Genomic DNA, 23,221 nt, shown 5'->3' on the forward strand with positions numbered 1-23,221 from the left:
AAGACAGAGATTATTTAACACTGGACTGATGCAAATCCCAGAAATTTCAATGGCGTGTTTAGGAACAGATTAAAATTAATTTTTACAGATAACCAAATGGCACCATTTCTGAAGCACTGTTTCTTGCCCATTAGGGTTACACCATCCATTTTTATTATAAATTCATCTCCATAATCTTGAACTCCCTGGAGTAATTTTTAAAATAGTTTTGCTCATACTTTTAACAATGAACTACAAAAACTCTCGGCATCCTTAAAATAGGTGGATGTGCCAAAGTGTAATATGCAGAGCCATAAAGTCAGTTTGTACTTCAGGTGTGAACAGGAACGTTCACATGTGTTTTGAATTTTGTTCACAACTTCATATTGTGAATAAACTGTAAACAATCTGCTCATACTGACTCACAGCTTGAGCATGTAAGAAAAACCAAAGGCTCTTCATATCCCTAATGGATGGAGAGATGCATTACTTCTCAAACATCTATGAGCTCTAGAGATGTCTCACTGCGATCATTCTTCCTCTCAATTTACAGATTTTATGAGGCCTCACAGAAAACATGGTTTTGTTCCAGCTCCTCGATGCTGTTCACAAAAGGCAGGCAGTGACCTTTGCAATACAGTGGAAAACACAGACTATCATCATCCTCAGTAAATGCCAGTCTCTTCTTGGCTTCACAGAAAACAGCTGAGATTTTGCTTTTAACCACTTAGTTATGGCATTGGTGCTTGCAATGAAAGTAGGAACAGTGGTCATCGAAGTCGCCATCTGCCCCATATCTCTCTCCTTGGGACAGTCCAGGTACTAGCAGAACAGACTTTCCTCTACATTACAAAAATCCCTTCTTGGAGGTTCCAGCACCCCCTCTTAGTCAGCTTCTGGACTCTTACCAAAACCACTCATTAAGAGGTTGACACAAGAATAAACTTTGTGATGTGAAAAGCCATGTACAACCATCATCAGAATCTTAATAAAAGTGTCTGGCATCAAATAAGTAATAAACTGAAACAGAAAAAAAAAACCAAACTCAAAACCAATCCAAAACACCAACATTCCACAGCACAGTTTGACAACAGGATGAACACGAACTTTTAACAGAAATGGTTCTGAGAGACAAAACTTCCCAGGGAAGTGGTCATGGCACCAAGACTGTCAGAGTACAAGGTGAGTCTGGTTATATCACAACACTCTTAGTGATATAATTTAGTTTTACGGAGCCCTGCAAGGAGCAGGAAGTTGGACTTAATGATCCTTAGAGGTCTCTCCTTACTTGAGACATTCTGTTTCTATTTGTTATACAGGCTGCTCTCTCCACCCTGAAGCACCCTAAAGGAAGATATCATCTTCTTCTGTCTTGAACTGAGGATTCATGACACACAAGAAGAAACAGGAGAACCAGTAATGAGTTTGTCCCAGTAAGAGGCAAAAAAAAACCCAAATAAATGCAAGATGCTTTCCTGCCCATACTCACTCTGCAATATAGACTTATGTCAAGCTGTAGGAAACAAAGAAATTAATTCCAAATTATTTGTCTTTTTATTTCACCATAGCCCAGACTCTGGAATTTCACTGTGAACTGGATTGTAACTAGGAAAAATTGCAAAGGGTATTCCCTAGCAGTAAGGGAAAAGATTTAATCCACAATATTCTGCACATTTGAGCAAACAGTTCATTATGCTGCTCAATTAATAATGAAGGGAGCCCCAAGACAAGCAAAAAAGACCCAACTTATTTTAGCAATACAGAGAGGAGGGGACAAGTTTGTTAGAGGAACCTTCAGTAGTATTATTCATCAGACCATCAATTTAGTAGGAGAACAAAGACGAAGCAGTTTTTAAGCATGTTTTCTGCCTCATTCATATATATCATCAGGACAGCATTTTTTCCTGCCCATCTTTGCTACCATCACACAACTGTAAATTTGTGAAACACAACAGTCATAGCATCAGTCACTGGCATATGCAGCTTCAGAGAAGGTCTTATACCTAATGGCCATGTGCAGTTTTAAAAAATGGACTTTCGGTCATTACTTCCTCCAGAGATTCACCTAAAGACGCACATCTGGGATGTTGGAGAGGGCCCAGTACAACGTTCTTGCTGCACATACAATTAAAATTTTGATGCATTTGGGCTGTAACACAACACTGGAAGCTTCTTCCCTAAAACCAAAGCAGTTCATCTTCCATTTCTGCTATGGAGGTGAAGCACAAATTAGGGCAAGAAAATGTATGATTATGAATGCAATTATGTGTTGCCTAGTTTAATGTAAAAACTGTATGGATTCATAATTCACCATTAGGTCTGAATAATCTTATCTGCTGCATTAGTAGCAAGAACATACATTTCACTAAAGTCTTTTACCATGGATTTTCATTACAAATTAAAATTTATGCAGAGACAAAACAAATGCCTTCAGAAGTTTCAGAAATGATTACAAGTTCTTTAGTTTGAAAACCTCCAGTTCTTCTGATGGATTAGGTTCCCAAAAAAGGAGTTTGCTCTACATGCTTTCTTTGTAGTGCCTTTCCATCAGATATTTTTCAACTTGTGAACAGGAAAATACTTAGGACTATTGAGGTATTTATTACCTGCTAAGAAGCCTAAAATATATTGGAACTGAAACCCAGGATAAAGACAGTGGCAGCTAAAAGAGAATTTCCCTGAAAATTATGAGCATTTATCAGCAAGAGTTTACTCTGAAACTCAGCATAAACTTCAGCGTTAATATGCCCACTCTGAGGCTTGTCCCTTAATTTGGTTGCAGGATTTGTTCATTTTTATATTGCTTCCTGCTGTGTCATTCAGGTGTTTCTGATGCCAGTTCTCAATCTTGATTTACATTAAGTTTTTTTTCAAGTGGATGACATTAAGTTCTTTTAAGTTCACTGAATGCTACTGAAGTATTATTTTTAACAAGTTACTGAAACCACAGCCTGTGAAATAGTAGCAATCTTAAAGCATGGCCCTAGGGGATTATCAGTATAGTGGAGTGCTTTTTCACACAGACATTGTGCCATATATAGAAATAACTGTTAAATTTTGTAACACATAATAGTTTAAAGGTTACGTTTCTCACAGTGGAGAATCAGAGACCTGAAAGCAGTTTGATTAATTTTGTTCCAAAGCACTGATATGCAACAAAACAAAAGCATGAGACTCCCTCAAAATTACTTTATCAGAAAGAACAGCGAAAGAACAGCAAAAGAACAAGTCCAGTGCTGACAATCAAGTTATAACAAAAGTTTGTAATCAAGTTATTACAAAATCAAAGCTGGCTGGATTTGACTCCAGGTAGGTTCAAATGTTACTATCAAAACCTACAAAGAGTAAGAGATATTATCTAGCAAGAAATAATAGTTTGAGACTTTTCGCTCTACACTCCCTTTTTTTCTCCCTCTCTTTAGGGAGCGTGGACTGAAATTTACTCTAATATGATTGCATCTAAAGATTGATCATTATAAAGATGATAATTGCTTGATTTAAGTGAGAGCTTTTATTACCCGGACAGCTTTAAACAGAAAAAGTTTGATAAACTGCCACACTCCTCCTGAAACAAATTATGTAGCATGTCTAAAAGGACTCCACATCTCAGATTATAATATAATACTAGGGAATATTATGAATAATATAAAAATAATATTAGGGACTAAAGTTTCAGTTCACAAAAAATATTGCCAGGCTTAAGGTGTGACATGTCAAAGGTGACAGAGTTTGCGGAAATAGGTGTAAGAGTCTTAGAACTTAAGACAACAGTCCAGCTTGGCTTCCTTGCTATTACATATGGCAATCACAATTGCTTGCATCAGTCCTGTCTAAGAAGGAAATGGACCCAGATTGACAGACCACTGGAACACACGGCCTAGAGAGACCTTGTGGAACTTCCTTCATTGGAGGTATTCCAGAGCCATCTGACACAGTCCTGTGCCATGTGCTGTAGGATGACCCTACTTGAACAGGGAGCTTGGACTAGATGACCCACTGTGGTCTCTTCCAGCTATGCAGTGACTTATTCAAATTCCCAGTTAGGTGTCTTCAGTGAAGATCCTGATGGCAGAAAACAGAATGCTTTGTGGGACCAGATGAAAACAGAAATATCATCTGTGCTGGTATTACTATGGTTGGACTGACCATTTTCAATGTAGTTCTGCATCCTCCTTTTCTCCAAGGCAAGAGAAGGAAATCCATACAGTTTAGCTCTGTTAGCCATGTGCTGCTGCATCAATTCTTATTCAGATTCAATAAGAATCTGAACTGAAACATCTTTACATAATCTTTATATCTGCTCTGCTGCCAAATGTCTATGAAGAAGAATGGTGAAGTTTATAGAGTTCTCTTCAGCTGGCTACACTTAGTTCAGCAAGAAATCTGGGGTGTAGTGAGTGTCAGCATGAGTTATGGGGCATAGAGCAGATGACCTCATTTCTGTAAAGGAGTAAGAGACAAAGAGAGCCCATGTCAAGAAGGATGCCAAAGAGGGTAAGCAGTGAGATACTGATGACAACTGCACAGACCAAGGGATGTTTATGGACATACCAGACTGCTGAGCAATTAGCTGGGGAAGTTATGCCTGATACTGCTGATAACAAAATTCCAATACTTAAATTCATTTGGGATTGAGTTATTTTGCCCCTTTTTTCCAATAAGTGAAGTCATCTGCTACTGCTAACTCTTGTCTTTACTCTTCTGGCTCCACTCCTAGTGCATACTGTTACCATGATTGCTACTCTGTTATTTTGCCTTTCATGGAGACAAAGCACTCTTAGCAGGATTTTCCAGTCAGCTGGCATGAACAAGGGTTAGTTTGGTTTTCATTATTTCTCAGCAGCATTTTCAAGATTATGCTGACATGCACAGGAATGATGTATAAAAATATTAAAATGTTATTAAAAATGTGTTTGCATTAGGGAATGTGAGACAACTTCATCAGAGCAAGTCAAATGCTGTTCAGAGATCTGTGGCAAGAACATTTGGAAAAGTTTACACATATCCCAAAGGATCTCACTGTTTTTTCCTTTGCATAATTCTTCCATGAATAATCCTTCAAATGTTATAAATGAATGTTACTTTTGCAATCCTTCAGTAAAACATGTGAACATTTACAGTCTCCAGAGCTTTTAAAAAAAGCAGAGGGTGAGGGAGTTACAGTTCACAATTTTTCTCCACTAAAAAGCTATCAATAAACCAGTACTAGATATGCAAACTAAAAACTGAAAATGAGTTGCATATTATATGATGAAGAACTGAGTGATTTTTCAGGAAAGTAGAACAGTCTCAACTATTCACTATTTTTTGCTGAGCAGTTAAGAAGTAAAACTTACTAGCTCTGTTTCTAAAAAATAGACATTCCAATCTACAGACTCTCTAGTTAAATATTCACTGTAAATTTTCACTGCTCTGTTTCCATTTTAATCAGTATGTGATAATTAAAACTTGCAAATAGAAATACCTACTTACAAAATACACAATCAATAACTTTAGATTAATTTTGTGCACAGAATCATCAATAACTTTAGATTAATTTTGTGCACAGAATCAAGAATGACAGAAAAAAATTACACCTAGAACGATGGCTATTGTAAAAGAGCAGTTTTAATTTTCAGAGTATTACTTTACAATTCAACAAAAGGCTACTAATGTATACAATATGTAATGTTGTTATGGCTGCTTCTCAGACAAGAGCAAACTAAAAACAAGAATCTGAGTTCTTGACTGAACTTCCCCATGCTCCTCCAAGCTCCCCAAAAGCTGTCACACACACACACTCACACACACACACGTACTTCTAACTGCACAGTAAGCACACTTGAGTGTATTTCCTTCAAATAATTCCTGCATAGAAGTGGTATTTTCAATTTTAGTGACACTTTTATGGAATCACTAATTGTCAGCATTTGTGTTACATATTCTGTACCAGTGGAATGTGCAAACTTCAGACTTACACTTCAGCAAAAACACTGATGTTTTTGCAGTTGGATCTACAACCAAGGCAGTATATGGGCTTGGGTGACATCAAGATTGGCAATGAAGACATAGCCATAGCTGCAGGGAAACTAAAGTTTGGGTTCAACCAAATACATTAACCAATCAATCAAAAAAAAAAAAAAAAAAAAAAAAAATCCCCAACCAACCCCAACTTTTTACAGAAACTATTTCAGGTGACTGCTGTGAAAAAAGAGTCAAAAGCAAAAGACCAAAACCAACTAAGCCTCAAAAAAACAAGGCAGAAAAGCCCTTTGTCCTCTGGCTGGTCTATATTTGTAACATTCCTCAGGACAATAGCTTGGTAGTTAAAATAAGCATCAATGAACTAGGACATTAGACTTGTTTGGTAAGGAGGCACAGAAAGTAATAGAAAGCGAGGAAGTTAAAAACTGAGCCAAATCATTCCCTCCATGGAAAATTCATATTTGTTTTGACAGAATATTCTTCTACAATTTTTGTGAAGCTCTGGTATGTTAAGAAAAAACCCGCAGTACACTAATTCCAGCTGGATTTGGTAGTTGATAACATGTGAATCCACTGATTTGTCTGGTATTGATTTGTTTCAAAAATACTCCAATGAGTTGTAAAAGTTTTTCAGGAAAGTATCACAGAGGAAGAGAATGTAAACCAAAGAGTAAAGTTTTCTGCACAGTCTGTAAATTTATGTGAAGAAAACTTAGTTCTTCCATTTCTACCCTAAGTCCTGTGTAAGAAAAGCAGACATGGTGCACATGAAGGAATGACCAAGAACTCGCACAAGGATTAGACAATCCTCATTTCCACAGAATGACTGGCTGCTAAAGCACTTAACACAAACTATTTATTAGTTGCCAAAGCAACCAGTAAAACAAATGGCAAAACTAAATGTCAAACTCAGTGTTTACATGGAAAATAATGGCGTGGGTTTTTTTTATTATAAAATGCTGTAACTGCTGTCGAGATATCACTAATGTAGTATAGTTAATTCAGAGGGTTACAAATGTGCAAACATCCCCAGTCTTTCTTCCTTCTGTTTCTAGATTTTCAACTCCTATATATCACATACTCTACATCCAATAATTGACCTCTTCTAATTAATTAAAATATATACTCTAAAAGTTTGTTATGAGCTAGCTCTCAAAACTGAATGGACTTGGCAATACGGGCTGAATTTTACCCGAGTAACAAGAAGAGATTATACCTGTTTCAGATTAATTATTCCACATTCCTGGTATGATGGTAACAGAAAACCTCTTCTTGTGGTTTGTTCTGTTAGTTTATTCTGTTTCTCCTCCCAGTTAAGTTAAATGGTTCTGCCCAACCATTCTCCTTCCCGCCATTCCTCTATCAGTCTCCCAAACCCCTCCCCAGTTACCATGGTTGTCTGATGTATCTTTTGTTATACTCCTCCCCGGCTCCCTGCCAGTCACTGTTTAGCCCCACACCCTTCTCTAGAATCTTCTTCTCTGGGCATTGAGTGATTGGTCCAGGGGCCGGGGTCCCTCCCCAACAGTGTTCCTAATGGCATTCTGTTTATGTCAGTTATATGCTCTGAAATTTTGATTTGCCCGAGGACGGTTACACCCCTATCCCCTCTCCCTTTATAACCCCATGTAACCCCTCCCTCAGGGCTCTCTCTTCCTTTGCTCCCCGGTGGTTTACTTGTCCCTCCCTCCCTGTGTTGGACTACAATAAACCTTGGATTTCGCCACGACCAGAGAGTCACGCTTGTCTGTTCCTGTTGCTGTAGTTGGGCTGGCCACGTCCTGCAAGGAAGCAGTCTTTGCCACAGCGCGGATTGCTACCCTTAGGCGCTGTCCCTTGCCAAGGGCCCGAGAGTGGGACAGCACCCCACCGGCTGCTAGCAGGTGCAGGACTCGCTAGCTGGGACGTTTGAGGGGATCGACTCCTCTCCTCTGCCGAACTGCCTGCTACAACCTCTGGTCGAATTATTTTCCCCTCAAGAATTACACCAAGACCTATTTGGGGGAAAAAACAAAAAGGAAAAAAAAAATAAAGAGGGGGGGGTGAGGGTCCATCCCTGACTACTGCATAACAAATGATAACAAATGCCCCAAAATAAGGGCTACCCACAGCAGAGGCCTGGCTGTTGCTAAAATTTAATGCTAGGTGTTAATTTTAATGAAGGGGTTCATTAAAAATCACAGAATTGTTACAACCAGTCTTTGACTCACTTAGTATTAGATACAATTTTCTGGATAAGGTAATTATTTTACCATTATTTGAACTTTTTATATTGTTTTTCAAGACAGAGTAAATATGCTACATTCCAGAGAATGAGTGAACCACTTTGCATATTCTGCTTAGCACTGCACCCTGAACTTTTCCAAATAACATGATGAGAAAGAGTATGCATAACAGAACATTTCTCTACTGAGCTACACGTGGTGTGCAAGTTCTGAGGAACTTCAGTTGCTTAGAAGGCTTACATTTACCATATATTCCATTAAATCTTTTCCTTTGTTCTGGGAAATTCTATTGAGTTATACCTTCCAAAACAACCTAACAGCCATACCATAAATGACAAGCACCTTTCAGCTAACACTGCAGGAACAGAGATGTCTTTTACAGCTAATTCAACTAGAAACTGTGAACAGTTAGCATACTATAAGCTCTCCAGCTCCATTCTCTCTCTCTCAAACCACAGCAAGGCAGAATGAACAGACTTAAGCTGCTGCCAAGGAAGTTGTGTGAATCACACGGTTCCCGAAAGCATTCAACTTAACTGCTTAAAGCTCTTAAAAGATACTTGCCAGGGACAAGAATCTCTGCAGCATTATGGAAGACATTAAATCTTCCTGTGAAAGCACTATTCACAATTATATATGCATTTGGTAATTAAATGAGGCCCTTTTAGCCACTAATAGACAAAACATAGCTTGTTGTGAGACAGTCACTTTAATCAGATGCCTGCCTCCTGTTTGAATTTACTGGAAAACTAGTTGGCAAAAGAAGTGGAAAATGGACACATGGTTTTCTCCAGCACTTTGCAAATAGAAATGCTGCAGGACTTAACTGAAAAAAAGAAACCCACAATGTCTCTGGCTACAGTAAACTGTTAATATTTTTTTTTGAAAGAGAGAAAACTGGGTGGAAGATAAATTCACAGTGCTGGCAAGTAAAATCAATTTCCATCATCAACACATGCAATTACATTTTAGAACACATAGATGACACTATTCCCTGCACTTAATCCCATTATAGGCTTTGGAATTATTACCAATGACATTGAACTTTTTTCCTGTCTCTGGAAACACATGCTGATCTCTAAGGAGGCAGCATGTCACAGGCAAAACTCAACTAGACTTATTGCTATTAGTAATGTATTAACCTTTGTACTATCGAGACAACTGAACTGATGACTGGCCTTATGGGCTAAGAACCTTTAACTTTAAATCACTATTATCAAACTCCCATGCCTTAAACTATTAACTGGAACATTAAACTACTGCCCAAAGTATTTTGAGATCATCTATTATCATTGTAGCTTATCACCTGCCAAGGACTTACTTCTGGCATACAATGTCCAAAGTGGAATTAATTTTAAGGTATAATTTGAATCCAAATAAAATTGACAGCAATACCTGTAAATGTGCTATTTTTAATTCTCCATGTTCAAATATCTCATTACTAATATCTGAGTATTTTTGTTCAGAATTACTCAAAACTAACATATGGCAATACTTCTATTTATTAATGTTGTGAAATAAACAATAAATTAATTGCCTTCATGGTTAGTTAGATTTCAATTTGAATTCATGCTAACTTACTTAATAAACCTTCTCCTTTCAGTAAAATATATTTTCAGTAAAATGTACTCGATTCCATTTAGTAGCATTTTTCCAGTCACACAGGTGCAGCTCACTGAAAAATTCCTGTGGGTATTACAAAATGCCGATGGCATTAATTGTCTAACTGGCAGTAAGTGAGAATTCTCTAGCTGAGCAAGAAATAAATACAGCAGTCCACAAAAGGGTCAAGCTTTCGAAGGAAATACTAACAGAAGAATGGAGCAATGGGAATGACTCAGCACTTGGTTTCTAGTCATCACATTAATTCTCACTCTGAGTAAAACAACCTTAGAGAGCACTTAAGGGCACTGCAGACTCAGAAGAGAAAATTCACCCTCTCATAACACTACCAGATACTATAGGATCCCATATTCAATGAAGTAGGTACTGCTGAACATTGTCCCAATCAATTTTTGTGGACTCCAGCTAAGCTCACTGCAGTATCATGCTGTATTCCTTACCTAGATCAGACAAGTTCAAAATTCTTGTTTCCAACTTTGGAACTGTATTTTTATTTGCCTTCCATTAGAGTTCTAGTAAGGTCTCAGCCCTTGATTAAGACTTACAGAGTACCGGCGACGATCACATGCCATGCTGCTAGGACTGAAATTATATTCCATAATCATACAAATGAAGTGTTAACATCAAAGTTCAAGAGTTGAGCATGCAGAAGCGAGTACTACAAAGTAAAAGTCAGAGAACAAAAAGAGTTTATTTGTCTGCTTTATAAATGTAAGAAAGATGTAATCAAATGAGAGGCAATGATTTTGTTTCAAGTCTCTAGTATGAAAAATCAAATCCTCACAAAAGCAAAAGTAAATGTGGCATGATGTGGTAGGTTGACTTTCATGGGCTGTCAGTACTCCCCAGCCTTCACAGGACAAGGTGAAGAAAATAAGATACAAAACCTTTGTGGGCTGAGATAAAGGCAAATTAATTTTAAAAAGCACTGTCTGCAGAAGAAAAAGAAATCACAAGAAAAATTTATCATCTGCTTTCCATCAGCGGGCAATAAGAAGCCACGGCCTAACCCAAGCATTGTAGCACATGCTTAGGAAGATAAACACCTTAATAATAAATGCCTCGCTCCCCCCTTTATCTTAGCTTTTATTGATGAGTGTGTCGTATGGTATAGAATATCTCTTTGGGCAGCTTAAATCAGCTGTCCTGGCTATGTACCCTCCCAACCTCTTGCCCATCCCAAGCCCACTGGCCTTTTTGGCAGGGTGTTGGGTTTGGAGAGATAGCCTTGATGCAGTGGGCACTGCTTAGCAGAAGCCTGGGAACTTATCAACACCTTTCCAGACACTGTGATAGCTCCTGTGGGGAAGTTAACTTCCAAATGCATTTCTGTATGAAGAAAGTGTTCATTACGAACTACTTTTGAACTCATCTAATAAAAAACCAAAATATCCTGTGAACTATTCCTTTATGCAGCAATTAATAATACTGAGCATTAAGCAGGGAAAGGAAAAGCACCTTCCTAAAGAAACTGAAGACCAGGCCAAATGTTTATCTGACTCTGGGAATAGCAATTACAATACTAGGACAAACGAGAGGTTCCCTATAAACAACTGGTCATTTGACAGCAGCCAACATGAAGAGCTGGGAGGCAGAGGAAAAACACATGGGCCTTTTCTTCATTTTATATTTAGCGTCTTCCTTTTTCTTTCTCTCATTTACTTTGCCTTTCATTGGTGAGAAGAAAAGACATTTTGAATGCCAATGAAATTAAATAAATGCATATCAGCTGTGGTCTGGACTCCTTTGGCTTTTTACATTCACACATGGTTTTACATAATGAGACAGAAAATTGGCTATTCAGGTTCAAGAGATTAAAACAGAACAGCTTTTGAGTTAATAGCTCATATAGCAGGAAGTACATTTCACATAGCCTGATGTTTGTTTAGTCTGCTCATAGCAATAAACAGCAGATTAGCTTTTGTCAACTTATGGGTAGTACTCCAGTTTTCCAGACGTTTCTAGAAGCTATTGTTGCTACAAATCTTTTTTTCTCCTGCTGTCCACAATGAAATTATCTCAAATGTATGTGATCACACAGAAACTTGAAGGAAGAATTTCCTGTGTTATTCACTGCATTGTTTTTTGGGGTTTTTTTTGTATTGCAAGAGGGCTCTTTTTTCTTCACTTATTAAATAATGATGAAAACACAAGCATTTGTAAAAAAAATCCCATATTCTGACACCTGTTCCAACACTAGCAAACACTCTGTGACATCCCTTGAACTGGAACTGCTTTCATACAAGTCAGCAATCTTCCTTGTTGACTTATGCTACTGATGAACCTTCGGGTTTTCCTATATACTTCAGTAGAAGATTTCTGTAATTAAAATTATTTCCTTACTCAAATTTTCAAATGATGTTTTATACCTGCAATATCTTCTTTGGAGGAAACCAGTCGAGGAGAGCTGTTACCTGGCTCAATTCTTAAAGATAATCTGGAAAAACAAGTTTTTAGAGAAATTAACAAAAAAAAATTCTCAATAAAAGTTGAAAGAAATTGAAGAAGTAATTATTTCGGCAGTGCTAACTAGGAATTTTACTGTCTTGGAAGTGTAGCTATTTATTCTGTGATGTAACAAAACAATTTTTTTTTTTTAAGTAAATCACTACCTGTAAGAACCAAAAAAGAAACGCTGAGGAAAGTCTATGAAAGCAGAAAGAGAATCATTATTTAATCCTCCCTCTCAGTTCAAAAACATAAGCTCATCCAGTCTTTCACCTTGGGAAAAAAAAACCTCAAAAAGTTAGTAATTTATATACAAACCTAACATTTTATTCCCTCTAAACATGAAAGCAAATTTACTGTTACCATGTCAAAACGTGCACACAGAAATATCTATTTTGTTACTGTGAATTACAGAAAAGAAGCTTAATAGAGCAAAGTGACCAACACCTTATAGTAAAAGAAAGCGATTAGAAGAAAGTATTATATGCCACGCTGCCTCACTACATGTGTTTTATTATGTACTCACTCTTGTGCTCTCAGCATTCCAACAAATCTCAATCTCCCAATGCACGTCACTTCTGCCATTTCTCAAGTTTAGGCAGTCTTAACTAGACATTCATGGGTCCTTTGCTCTGTACCAGTCTGACAAAAAGGTATGAAGGACTACAATGTTAAGTAAACTTTAATGGACTAGGCATAAATCCAAAGAAAATAACTGCTGTCATTGCCCAGCAGTGAACACACACAAAAGCTGGAAAGCTGCAGCACCTTGCTGTGCACCCCAAGGAAAGGCTTTCTGACTTCAGACAAAAACATGCAAAGGGGTGGAGGGAGAAATCTATGACAGCATTTCAAAATATCATGTATGGCTCAGCCATCACTTTCCTTACTACTCTTTATTGGGAATACCTTCAGTTCCTTCTCTACAATATTCCAACATTGTCAACTACGTTTTAGTGTGAAGTCAGGTAACAAAGCTACAGTCCTTTTCATGTTTTCGAATTTCTATTCTTCTGACAGTACTAGATTCTTTTAACTACCCAAAGTAATGTATTTCAAGCAGGTAATAAATTATTCCTTTCCAGACTACTTTTCTTTCTGTCCACTTGATTTCTGTCACCAGGAAGCAGTAACATAACTCTCCTAGAAAGTTACAATAATACAAGTCAGTGCAAGATTCAAATGTTGATCACATGGGAATTTCTTTCAGTATGGAAAAAAGACAAAAGAACTTAATGAAGTCCTTAATGAAGATTTAAGGCAAGTGCATTCTTACACCTTCTTTCGTGACAAAAGTGAGATCAACTTCCATGCAACTACTTGCACTATATTATTTCTCTCTCTTTCTGCCTAAAATTATTCTTGTGAGGAAGAAAAGAGGAACATAACAGCAGGAAGAAAAACCTAACACCTTTATGTTTTAACAAGGTTTTAGGAAGAGCTATGCTATGATTACACCATTTAGAAAGCATATGTGTTTTGTACTGCACTTAGGAATTCACCAACAGAGCAACAAATGAGTCTTCAGTGCTATCAAATACGATTACATCACTCTCCGCTGGTCATCTCCCCAGAATATGGGAAGCTAGATAATGTTGGTTATCTGTTTGGTTATATTAAACTGCACTCTGAATCTTAGCCCTTTATAAGTCTCTGACAGTTTGGACGTCGACTTCCATGATACCAGAATTCTGCAATGTTTCCAGAAAAACTAGAATGCAATTTATCTGTTTTCAACTTATGAAAATACAGATGTATTAAAAGAAGAACAAATAAATGCAAGCCTAAATGTATTTTGGTAAATATAAAATACTCATGCTGACATGTTATATTTGAAATAAACTGTTGAGAAAAGGGAATATATTCTGACAACGAGATGTCATTCCTGAGTCACCTTCTCCTCTATTCCCCCTGGGAAATAGAGGAAGCAATCAAAAACATTCTTTATTTCCAAGAAGAGATACTGACAGTCAGTACAGTTTCAATCAGTCCTGGCTTGTTTGCCACCACCTAAATTCAACTTTGCAATTCCTCCGACACTCCATTTTCCATGGAGCAGCACAAGTTCCACACATGCACACACATGCTCAGTGTTTTCCAAAGAGGATCCTGGAGCCAGAATCTGGTGTGGCCCCTGAGAGGCTTAGTGTGATACTTTCAATAGATCAGTGCATACTTTGAGACCTGATGTGCTTACCACCAACATACATCATCCATATCCTCACACACCTAACGACACTCTCACAGCTGATTGCTCAATGTCAATCACTAGCATTACTTTAAATAAAAAACTACCTTGGTTCCAGCATGCCTAATAAACCACTCATAAGGCATAAAGGCACTCTGTTTTGTATTGGCCCCTGTGTAACATCAGAAATTCATCTCAGAAGTCACTATTCTGTGATATTCATCCAATAATTTGGTTCTTCAGAGCATATTAGGCAATAGAGTAATAAGATGACAGATAATACTGAAACACAAATAACAGTCTTCAAACTTGTTCCACTCAAGAAACAACTGTGAGAATACAAGGCCTGACCTAATGATGCCAAAAGGTCAACAAAAAAATTTATAGGAATGGCTGCAAGGTATGTCTGGTTAGGAGAGGATGTGGCATTGCGCCACAATGCTACATACTGCTAAAACTGAGCAGCTTCTGCAGAAAACAGTATATGGGCTGACCAAGAAAGATCTGTTATTTTTAGGATATGACATCATTGTCAGGGGTTTTCTGGAGCATTCCTACTTGCTGACAAGCACAAACCTAAAGGAAGCAATTGGACTGGCACAAAAAAATTGTAGAGAAAAGCTTTGTTTATATAAAGTGGCTGCCATATTTTCCTTGCCAGTGTAATTGAGGTTCTCATTTGGCAAAACGCATGTTGGGATTCTGCCAATATGTTTTCGGACAACTATCTAAGCGTCTCTTCCTTACAGCCTGGTACTGAGATAGTTCTGTTCTTCATGCCAAAGGTGACACACACTTCTCAGAGAGCACTAATGCTGTCCCTGGCTCAAAAAGAGCATTCACTGCAAAGAAAAAGACAGAAGAGATTCTTACCCACCCTAAAAACTTAGTACTCTCTCTGCATTTTTAAAGCTTACAGTTTCTTCTGGCATGGGACCAGAAAATGCTATGAAACTAAAGGGAAACTGACTGAGAGGAAAGTGTGAAATCAAATACTCAAAACAAAATCCAAAAACTTCTTACCTAGTGTAAAATGGAAGAGGAATGAGAGTTTTCTTTAAAGGTAGATGTGATGTGTTTTGATGAATTAATTAAATTAATTTTATTAATTAGTTATATTAATTAATTAGTTTTATTCTGATGAAACAAACATGGTAGAGAAAGATCAAAGTTCTCCAATGTATATAAGCTGTAGCAACTTTCCTGTGGTAAGAATCAAATCTTTCCCTCTTTTTAATACCTTTTGTGACTTTACTGCAGTTTTTCCTTGCCACAGTGAAGCCTGGAAAGAAAACCACTAAACTTGATTGAATTAATCTCACAAATAACTAAATTTTAAGAACTTAAGGATTAAATTATCTTTAAGATATATCAAATGCTTTCAAGTATTGTTAGTAAGGTTGCTACTAAAGTTACATTAATATTCAAATTTAAAATGGAATTGCTTCTAGTTTTTACAAATATTATATTATGGTGTCATATGTTTATGGAAAACACTTGTTTAATTCATTTTTTCTGAAATAGTACAGTTCATGATAGATGCTGTATACATGGTGTTAACACTGATGCATCATCAGGAAACTCCATCTAAAAATCAAATTTAACAATATGAACAGTTTCTTTAATCCAATCCAGGGGTTGTAAAGCCTCTACTAATTACAGTTCTTCACCTTTACCAATGACTGCTTAGTTTAATTTTTCTCTGTCTTCACAACTTTAATGAAGCACAAAAGTGTGTGAAAAATTAGCAAATAAAGACCATTTGTTAAATTTCAACACTGAGGTTTAAATCTCAGACTACCCTTAATAAAAGTCTTGGACCTCTTGACCTTTTCAAAGGCTGTGCGCACTGCTCATGGTCAGTGTGCATCTCTTGCACAATGTGTCTGTGAGTGAAACATATACAATGTCACAAGACTGAGTAAAGGAGGAATTTACACATTCCTTTGCACCATCATTTACTTAAACCCTCAAGCATGCAAGCATGGATGGCCAGAACTGCATACAATGCTCCATGTAAGCTCTCATCAGCTTCTTCTGAAGCAGTATAAACAACTCTATTTTTTCATAAAAACACTGTATTTGATAGGCAGTAGGGATGAATTAGTCCTTTCATAGCTGTATCTCACTTGTGACAGCTATCTACTGATCAACACCTATAAACTAGCGTTAGAATAATTATATAACATTCCAGGGTTTGTGGCACTATCATTTTAGTCATCAGATTCTTTCTTTGTGATATCCAAACCACGTTCTACTTCAATGAACCCTTCCATCACTGTTTTACTAGCATATGGTCTAAGTACACATAAATTCTTAACTGAAATATTTAACAAAACTGGTAACAAGACTGGTTTTAAGGAAGTTCATTACCACCCTGCTCTCCAAAACATATGCTAAAATATTTTATACTAGCATTGTATGACTGAACATATGTTTGCTTTGAATACTTCAAATTCTGCTCACCTAAGTAATTACTCTATTTGTCAACAGCTAATTGTATAGCATTGCATCTAGCTTGGTTGAGCTATTTAAAACCTCGGTTCCTTAGCCTATGACTTAACTTTCTAGTTCTCTCAGAATTACTGCCCAGGGATTATCACTTTTAACTACAGCACATTCGCATATTGACCAATGTGCTCTCTGGCATCTGCTTCAAACCTCTGTGTGGGTTAACTCTTCTCCGGGTCTTTTGTAAACATTGTTTTAATATGCTTAACCCCCCAAAACTTAAACCCCCAAATCACAAGTATTAACTTATTAAAAACAATAACTTGACATTGGTAGATGTTCTCAATGTATTATTCATAATACTATAGAGTCAATGCTGGACATCTTGGAGATAACTTTAGTGTTACTGAACAAAATTCCCAGAACACAATCATCATGTAACAGAATAAAGACTAGATTTTCATCTACTCTAAACTGTTACTTTTCACTAGTACATTTCACTTTGTAAATTTGCTTATAGTCATAAAGAAAGACAGTAATTCTGGATTTTACTTAGCAGAAACACCTTGAAACATCTTCAGCCAAGGGCTTTTTGCTCAGCTCTTAATAAAACTAATGACTAAGTAATCTTTCTGTTACATTTCTCAATGCCTAAAGAAAAGAACAGTACTTACTTGTAATTGTCATCTTCTACAAACTTCTGAAGTTCTTCAATGTAACGGACAGACTTCAAATACTTTTGCACATGGGGAAGTGTTGTGAGATAATCTGTGGGATGTTCAAACAAACAAATAAAAACCATTAACATTTATGTCATCCAGAATTATAATTTTTTCAGGTGATTTTTTCTGGTTCTTATGATACCTTCATGGAAACAGAACCCTAAAAAGCAAATTGGGCAGAAATACTACTTTGACCCTAAAAAGGTGTTAAAGACTTGACTGAGCAAAAGTGATGCTCTCAGTTGTTAAAGAAAATACAGATGCATTTCACCATCACGAAAGCTCGTGGATTTCATTAGATGCTATCTCACTCGTGGAAAAAAATTATCTGCTGCAAAACTGCTTGAATTTTTTGTTCATTGTTCTGGGGAAAATCAAAGCCTGTAGCCATAGGTATTAGTGGTTTTCATATGTCCAAGAACTGAGGAGACTTAAAAGTTATTAAATAACTAATTAATAATTACAATGCTGAATATCAAGAATGAAAGACACTAAGTTCAGAATGACAGAAAAACCTCTTGACACATGGTGCATGGACAGGAACATGCCTTGTAGTACATAACTAAAGTTTTGCGGTCTTGTAAAGGTAACTGTTTTAAAGGCATCCATTATCCCAGAATATTGTTTCAAGGCCGTATTTTAATTTTCATCTTAATTTTAACAAAGGACTCAAAGTTATTGCAAAGCACTGCAGCAAGCTACCAAAATTGTAAAAAGGAAAGGGTCAATGAAATAAGGAGGTTTCTTTGTCATCCAAAGTTTTCAGAGACAATATGAAACTCACAATAAGAAAATGGTACCTGAATGATCTAGCTGTTCAGAATCATACGTAATTATGCCTAGTTCCTACCTTTAAATACTTTGAAATACCAAAGTTGACAAAAAAGGGCTGGATACTTAAGCATACAGAGTTAACATCTCACCTTGTTTTTTCACAATCTAACAATCCTTTTTCTTTAAGCTCTCCAAAACTTCAGCTTTTAAATTTTCTGAATTTTATTGTTTAGCTGCCCTCAAGGTTTTTCAGCTTGGTACAAGTTTAATCAATGAAAAGTCGTGCTAAGTCACCAAGAGTACACTGAGTATTCACTAAGAAACCAAAACCAGCACATTTTTTGATATACAGCTTCACTAGCAGGCTAGAACTGCAGAAATTATTTTTAGAGTAAAATTCTGTTAACAAAAAGAAACAATCCCTCCTTTTCCTGACTTCATCCAGGAGCAACATACGTGCAAAAGCTTAGCACATTGAACAACTCAAGTGTAGACTGAAATATTTGTATTTCATTTTCTAAATATATCACCAGGATGCTAAAAACAAAATGATAACCAAATGAACACATTTCACACTCTAGACATCGTATCTACTGTTAAGTAAAGGGAAGATATTAAGATAATTCTCTCTGATTGCCTCTGGTGGAAACAGTATATAAGCCAAAGGCAACAGCTACACTAGAAAGTATGTCATTTGTACCCCACATGTAACAGTAAACTCTACACAACCTCTGTTATAGGTCTTACAATTTCGAATACATGTTTATCTGCCCAATTTGCTGGTAAGACTGAAGCTACACAGAAGTGGAAGCTACATCACTTACTAGTGTTCAACTCTACCAACATTAGCCTCTTGTGTTCCCTCCGAATCTGCTTCCACAATTTCGCCCTAAAGAAATTTTAGTTAAGGCTTGATAGGCATAACAACATTTACCAACCATAGTTGCAGGATACTTGCAGATCAGCTATTATTCGGAGAATATTGTTCATTTGATTGGATCTTTGTTCATTCTCCATTATGCTGTCTGAAGCAGGATATGCAGAATCTATGTAGATTAAATCCAAGAGATAAATTCCTGAAACAAACAAATCAATCAACACTAGATCTAGTGTTTCAAACAGAAACAGTTGCATAATTTTTAATGAATATAGCAGCCAGAAACTGTTTACCCCCCCTGTGCTCTGGGCCCATTAAACAAAGGAGATCTTGGGATTTGCATTTTGAAAATGTCCATAATTACTGCTTGAGTTCCTTAAAAAGACTCCTTAAAAACAAGTGTTCCTTGACACTCCTTAAAAAGAAAAGCTTTTTTGCACTTAGGCTACTGCCTACTATGAGCAATTTGCAGGACCATAAAAAGGACACTAAAAAAAGAATGAGAGCTGCCCCAGGCAGTAGTGCTGACAGTGGGGGGACACAGTGCTGCTGGCTCCCATGACCAGAGACCAGAGACCACTGCAACACCTCCTTTGTCTGCCACCAGTGGGGAAGAGCTCCATTAACTTTTCTGCCCTGAGACTTAGGAATACTTAGGAAATCCTTTGCAAGACTTTTTCTCACTCAAGCTGAGCTCGCCATATATCTGTTTCCTCAGATCTCTACCATCTTGACCGGTACATTGCTCATTGGATCACACTGTGTTAGGTCCAGCATTATCCAGGTTGCAATACCTAATTTCTTTAGGTTTTTACTTTATTCATTCATGCATTCTGAAAAAGCCTTACACTGCTTAGGGAAGAACGAATGAAGAAATCACATGACCTGTTATTGAAAACTGAAGAGACAGACAAAGAGGCGACAACAAGCCAGAACAAATTCAGTTTGTTATGAACTATTTAATGCTTTGTCTGGAAAGCATAAGGCCATAACTGTCTCTCAAGTGGCCAGCAATCTGTGAATTTGGACTGTAAGAGAACCATATATGCCCATCAGACCCACTGACATGATAAATAGGAGAGTGCTCCAGAGACCAAAGGTAATTTAATAATCCCACCAAAACCAAAAGGGACGTTTAGACCTTGTAAATGAGTGCAATAGAGCTGGATTAACAACTGAACAACATACAAACCATGGGAATTTCCAGTCATGCTGGAGTTAAAACAAAGAAAAAAGATGCTTAGAAATCAGGTCAAGTTTTATAGTCTAGTTTAATTTTCTGCAATGACACAGATCAGTCCTTCAAAAATTTTCATCCCGTATTAAAAATCCTCTCTTGAAGAAATATATATCATTTTTATATATTTATTTACATAGCTATATAATTATTTTTGTATGTTTTATATATAATCATATTTATATATTTTATATATCTCATAAATACAAGTACAGTTTATAAACCAGATGTTCATATGACTCTGACTACCTTAACAGTTTTATCTTAACAGTAACCTGCAGTATTTATTGCTTTCTCCCAAAAAGTATCTTCTAAAAACCATTCTCAACTTATCTTCATTTCTCTCTCTACACATTTCTACCTCTAGGAAGACAGAATGATGTATCATCAAAAGTTATGAATGTTTTGAATTATTGTTTTATTTGCTTCCTTTTCTTAAAACAAAACAAAACAAAAAACCCTGGTTTTGTAATTTATATTCGTAGTTGGTAGTTTTAGACCTACTGATTGAGTATGCCAATGTGATTCTGCTTCTCAGCTACAGTAATTCTCCAAGCCAAAGGATGAGTTTAAAGGAAGAGGGAGTAATTGGGGTTTGCTTTCCTAGATTATAAAAATATATACAAAAGCAGAGAGGCAAAAAGGATAAAAGTATGACTTTATGTGATTAGAAGACAATTTTGTACAAGTTTGTCAAGGGCAGCAATACCTGCTCTTTGTTTGTCCTTTTTCACTCTTGTGAAAATAAGCTATTAATCATACCAATTTATTATATCTCATACTAAATTTCACATATCATACCAGAGAAATATAAACATCACTTTTGTCCTGCTCTGTTTCCACGTCTCAGTCTTACTTAGCTTTAAAAGGGGGAAAACCAAACCCAATCATTATTTCCACCTTTTCTGAACTTTATCTGAGCAAGGGTTTTAACCACACTGGGAAGTGCTTTGGCCATCATCCCACACACTCGAGAGACCCTAACACCTACACAAGGCCAGCACAGACCAGGCACCTTACCCCTCAGAACGAGGGAAGAACTCCAATTTCCCTAATATTAGAGTGGCTCTGTAGCAGTTTAGTGTTGAGCTAATCCTGAGTCCCCAAGGTTTTGCAATGGCCTAGAGGTCATACCTAGACTGAGGTTCCATACAGCAGCTCTTCACTGTCCTCTCCTGTCAAGTGGCACATCAAAATGTAGTTAGAGTTATGACTGTAAAGTTTCTACTTGCTCATAGCCTCTCCACTGCAACATGCCTTATGGCAGCCTGGGTCAAGGCCACTTTCCAGATATTTTGAGCAAGTCTGCAGCTTTTCTCATTGATATTAAAGGTATAAACACATTTCCACTCTGCAGCAGTGCTTGTAAGCATTTTTTCAGGACGAAGAATCTATTTTCCAGGACAACATACAGATGAGGACCAACAAGGTATACAAGCACCAAAAAGAATGAAAGGTGTTAGCCTAGGCCCTGCAAATTCCAAGTAAAAGTGTAAAGAAATGGGCTTTTGGTAGGTAGTGGGGTGCAGGAAGAAAAAACCCAAACTGACAAATGTCAAAAAAATTAAACCGAATGTAATATGCTAGAATATAAAAGAACACATTTTTTGTAATTACACACCAAGCCACCCCTTTCCCATATTGCTCCTCTCCCTCTCTTCCTTTAAAGCAAGAAGGATAATTAAGTTTTATGATTTATTTTTAATCTTGGCAGTGATATTTTAAACTCTTCTATATATTTGATGTGATCGTAGGCATAGATAAGAATCAGTTCATTTTGAACAGAGCAATGACAAAATTATTCCCTTCAGCAAAAGACTTCAAGAGCCGTTTCTCAAAGGAAAGCCTCAGGGCTGCCCCATGCCAAAGCAAACACACAGCACTAGCTTTTCAAACTTTGGCTCACATTTGTGCTACTGTGCACTGAAAAAAGCTAGGATGTGAGGCCACCGGGATATTTTCCAGAGGGTGAGCTCATGGGCAGCTTCTTCCACAGGCAAGTATCATTTTCCAGTGATACTCACTTTTCTCCATTGTCACCAGAACTAATTTTGCAGCTGGATATTGTATGCAGACAACAGTGTTCATTAGTTTATGGTCCCATGGAAGTAACAACACATGCTAAGGAAAAGCAAAGCCAAATAATCCAGGACTACATTTATTAATGAAAATCACTTTGTGTAAAGGGGACGAATTATTTTTAAGCTGGTAAAAGAAAACCAAACCTGTGATACCAAGCTTTTAAACTTCTACTGGAGAGTTCAAACAAAGAAGTAATATTAGTAACAGCTTAAAGACAGGAAAACATTAATATGGCAAAAAAGTGAACTTAAATGTAGCAGTCAATGCCACATTTTGAGTCCTCCACCCACCAGACAACAATTTCCAAGGCTAGATTTTATTGAAAAAAATATTTATGGAGAACTGCAGTGCTCAGCAGGATGCAAACCTAAGTCTGTATACTTGTGTCTTGATTTACAGTTAAGCTTCTGCTATTATTTTTTTTATTCAATACTCAAAGCTTCTGAAAAAGTAGCACTGAGGCAGATAATAAATAAGTGTACTTTGGAGTTGATGGGTACTAACAAAGAGGTCTTCAGAAAAATACTCCCAAGCCCTCAAAAAATGAGTGGTTATTCAGCTTCACTCAGTTCTGAAGAACCTGAACTGGAGCATGTAAGCTTTAAAATGTTCATGAACAACTACAGTACACTATTTGTTCCTCATTAAGAA

The 23,221-nt window shown here is 37.0% G+C and overlaps 1 protein-coding gene across 1 annotated transcript in view; it reads right to left on the reverse strand.

Moving 5' to 3' along the window:
• The window catches only part of RALGPS1 (Ral GEF with PH domain and SH3 binding motif 1), a 72,642-nt gene that overhangs the window by 11,013 nt on the left and 38,408 nt on the right, over positions 1–23,221 (reverse strand). Inside the window, exons 10-13 of the mRNA XM_031057264.1 lie at positions 19,313–19,450; positions 17,553–17,646; positions 12,161–12,228; positions 7,685–7,937 (exon numbers count right to left, since the gene is read on the reverse strand). Of these exons, the coding sequence (XP_030913124.1) occupies positions 7,685–7,937; positions 12,161–12,228; positions 17,553–17,646; positions 19,313–19,450 (553 nt within the window). The remainder of the gene's footprint in view (positions 1–7,684; positions 7,938–12,160; positions 12,229–17,552; positions 17,647–19,312; positions 19,451–23,221) is intronic.

Source organism: Geospiza fortis, unplaced genomic scaffold (genome assembly GCF_000277835.1).
Source record: "Geospiza fortis unplaced genomic scaffold, GeoFor_1.0 scaffold27, whole genome shotgun sequence".
NCBI classification, from domain to species: Eukaryota; Metazoa; Chordata; class Aves; order Passeriformes; family Thraupidae; genus Geospiza; species Geospiza fortis.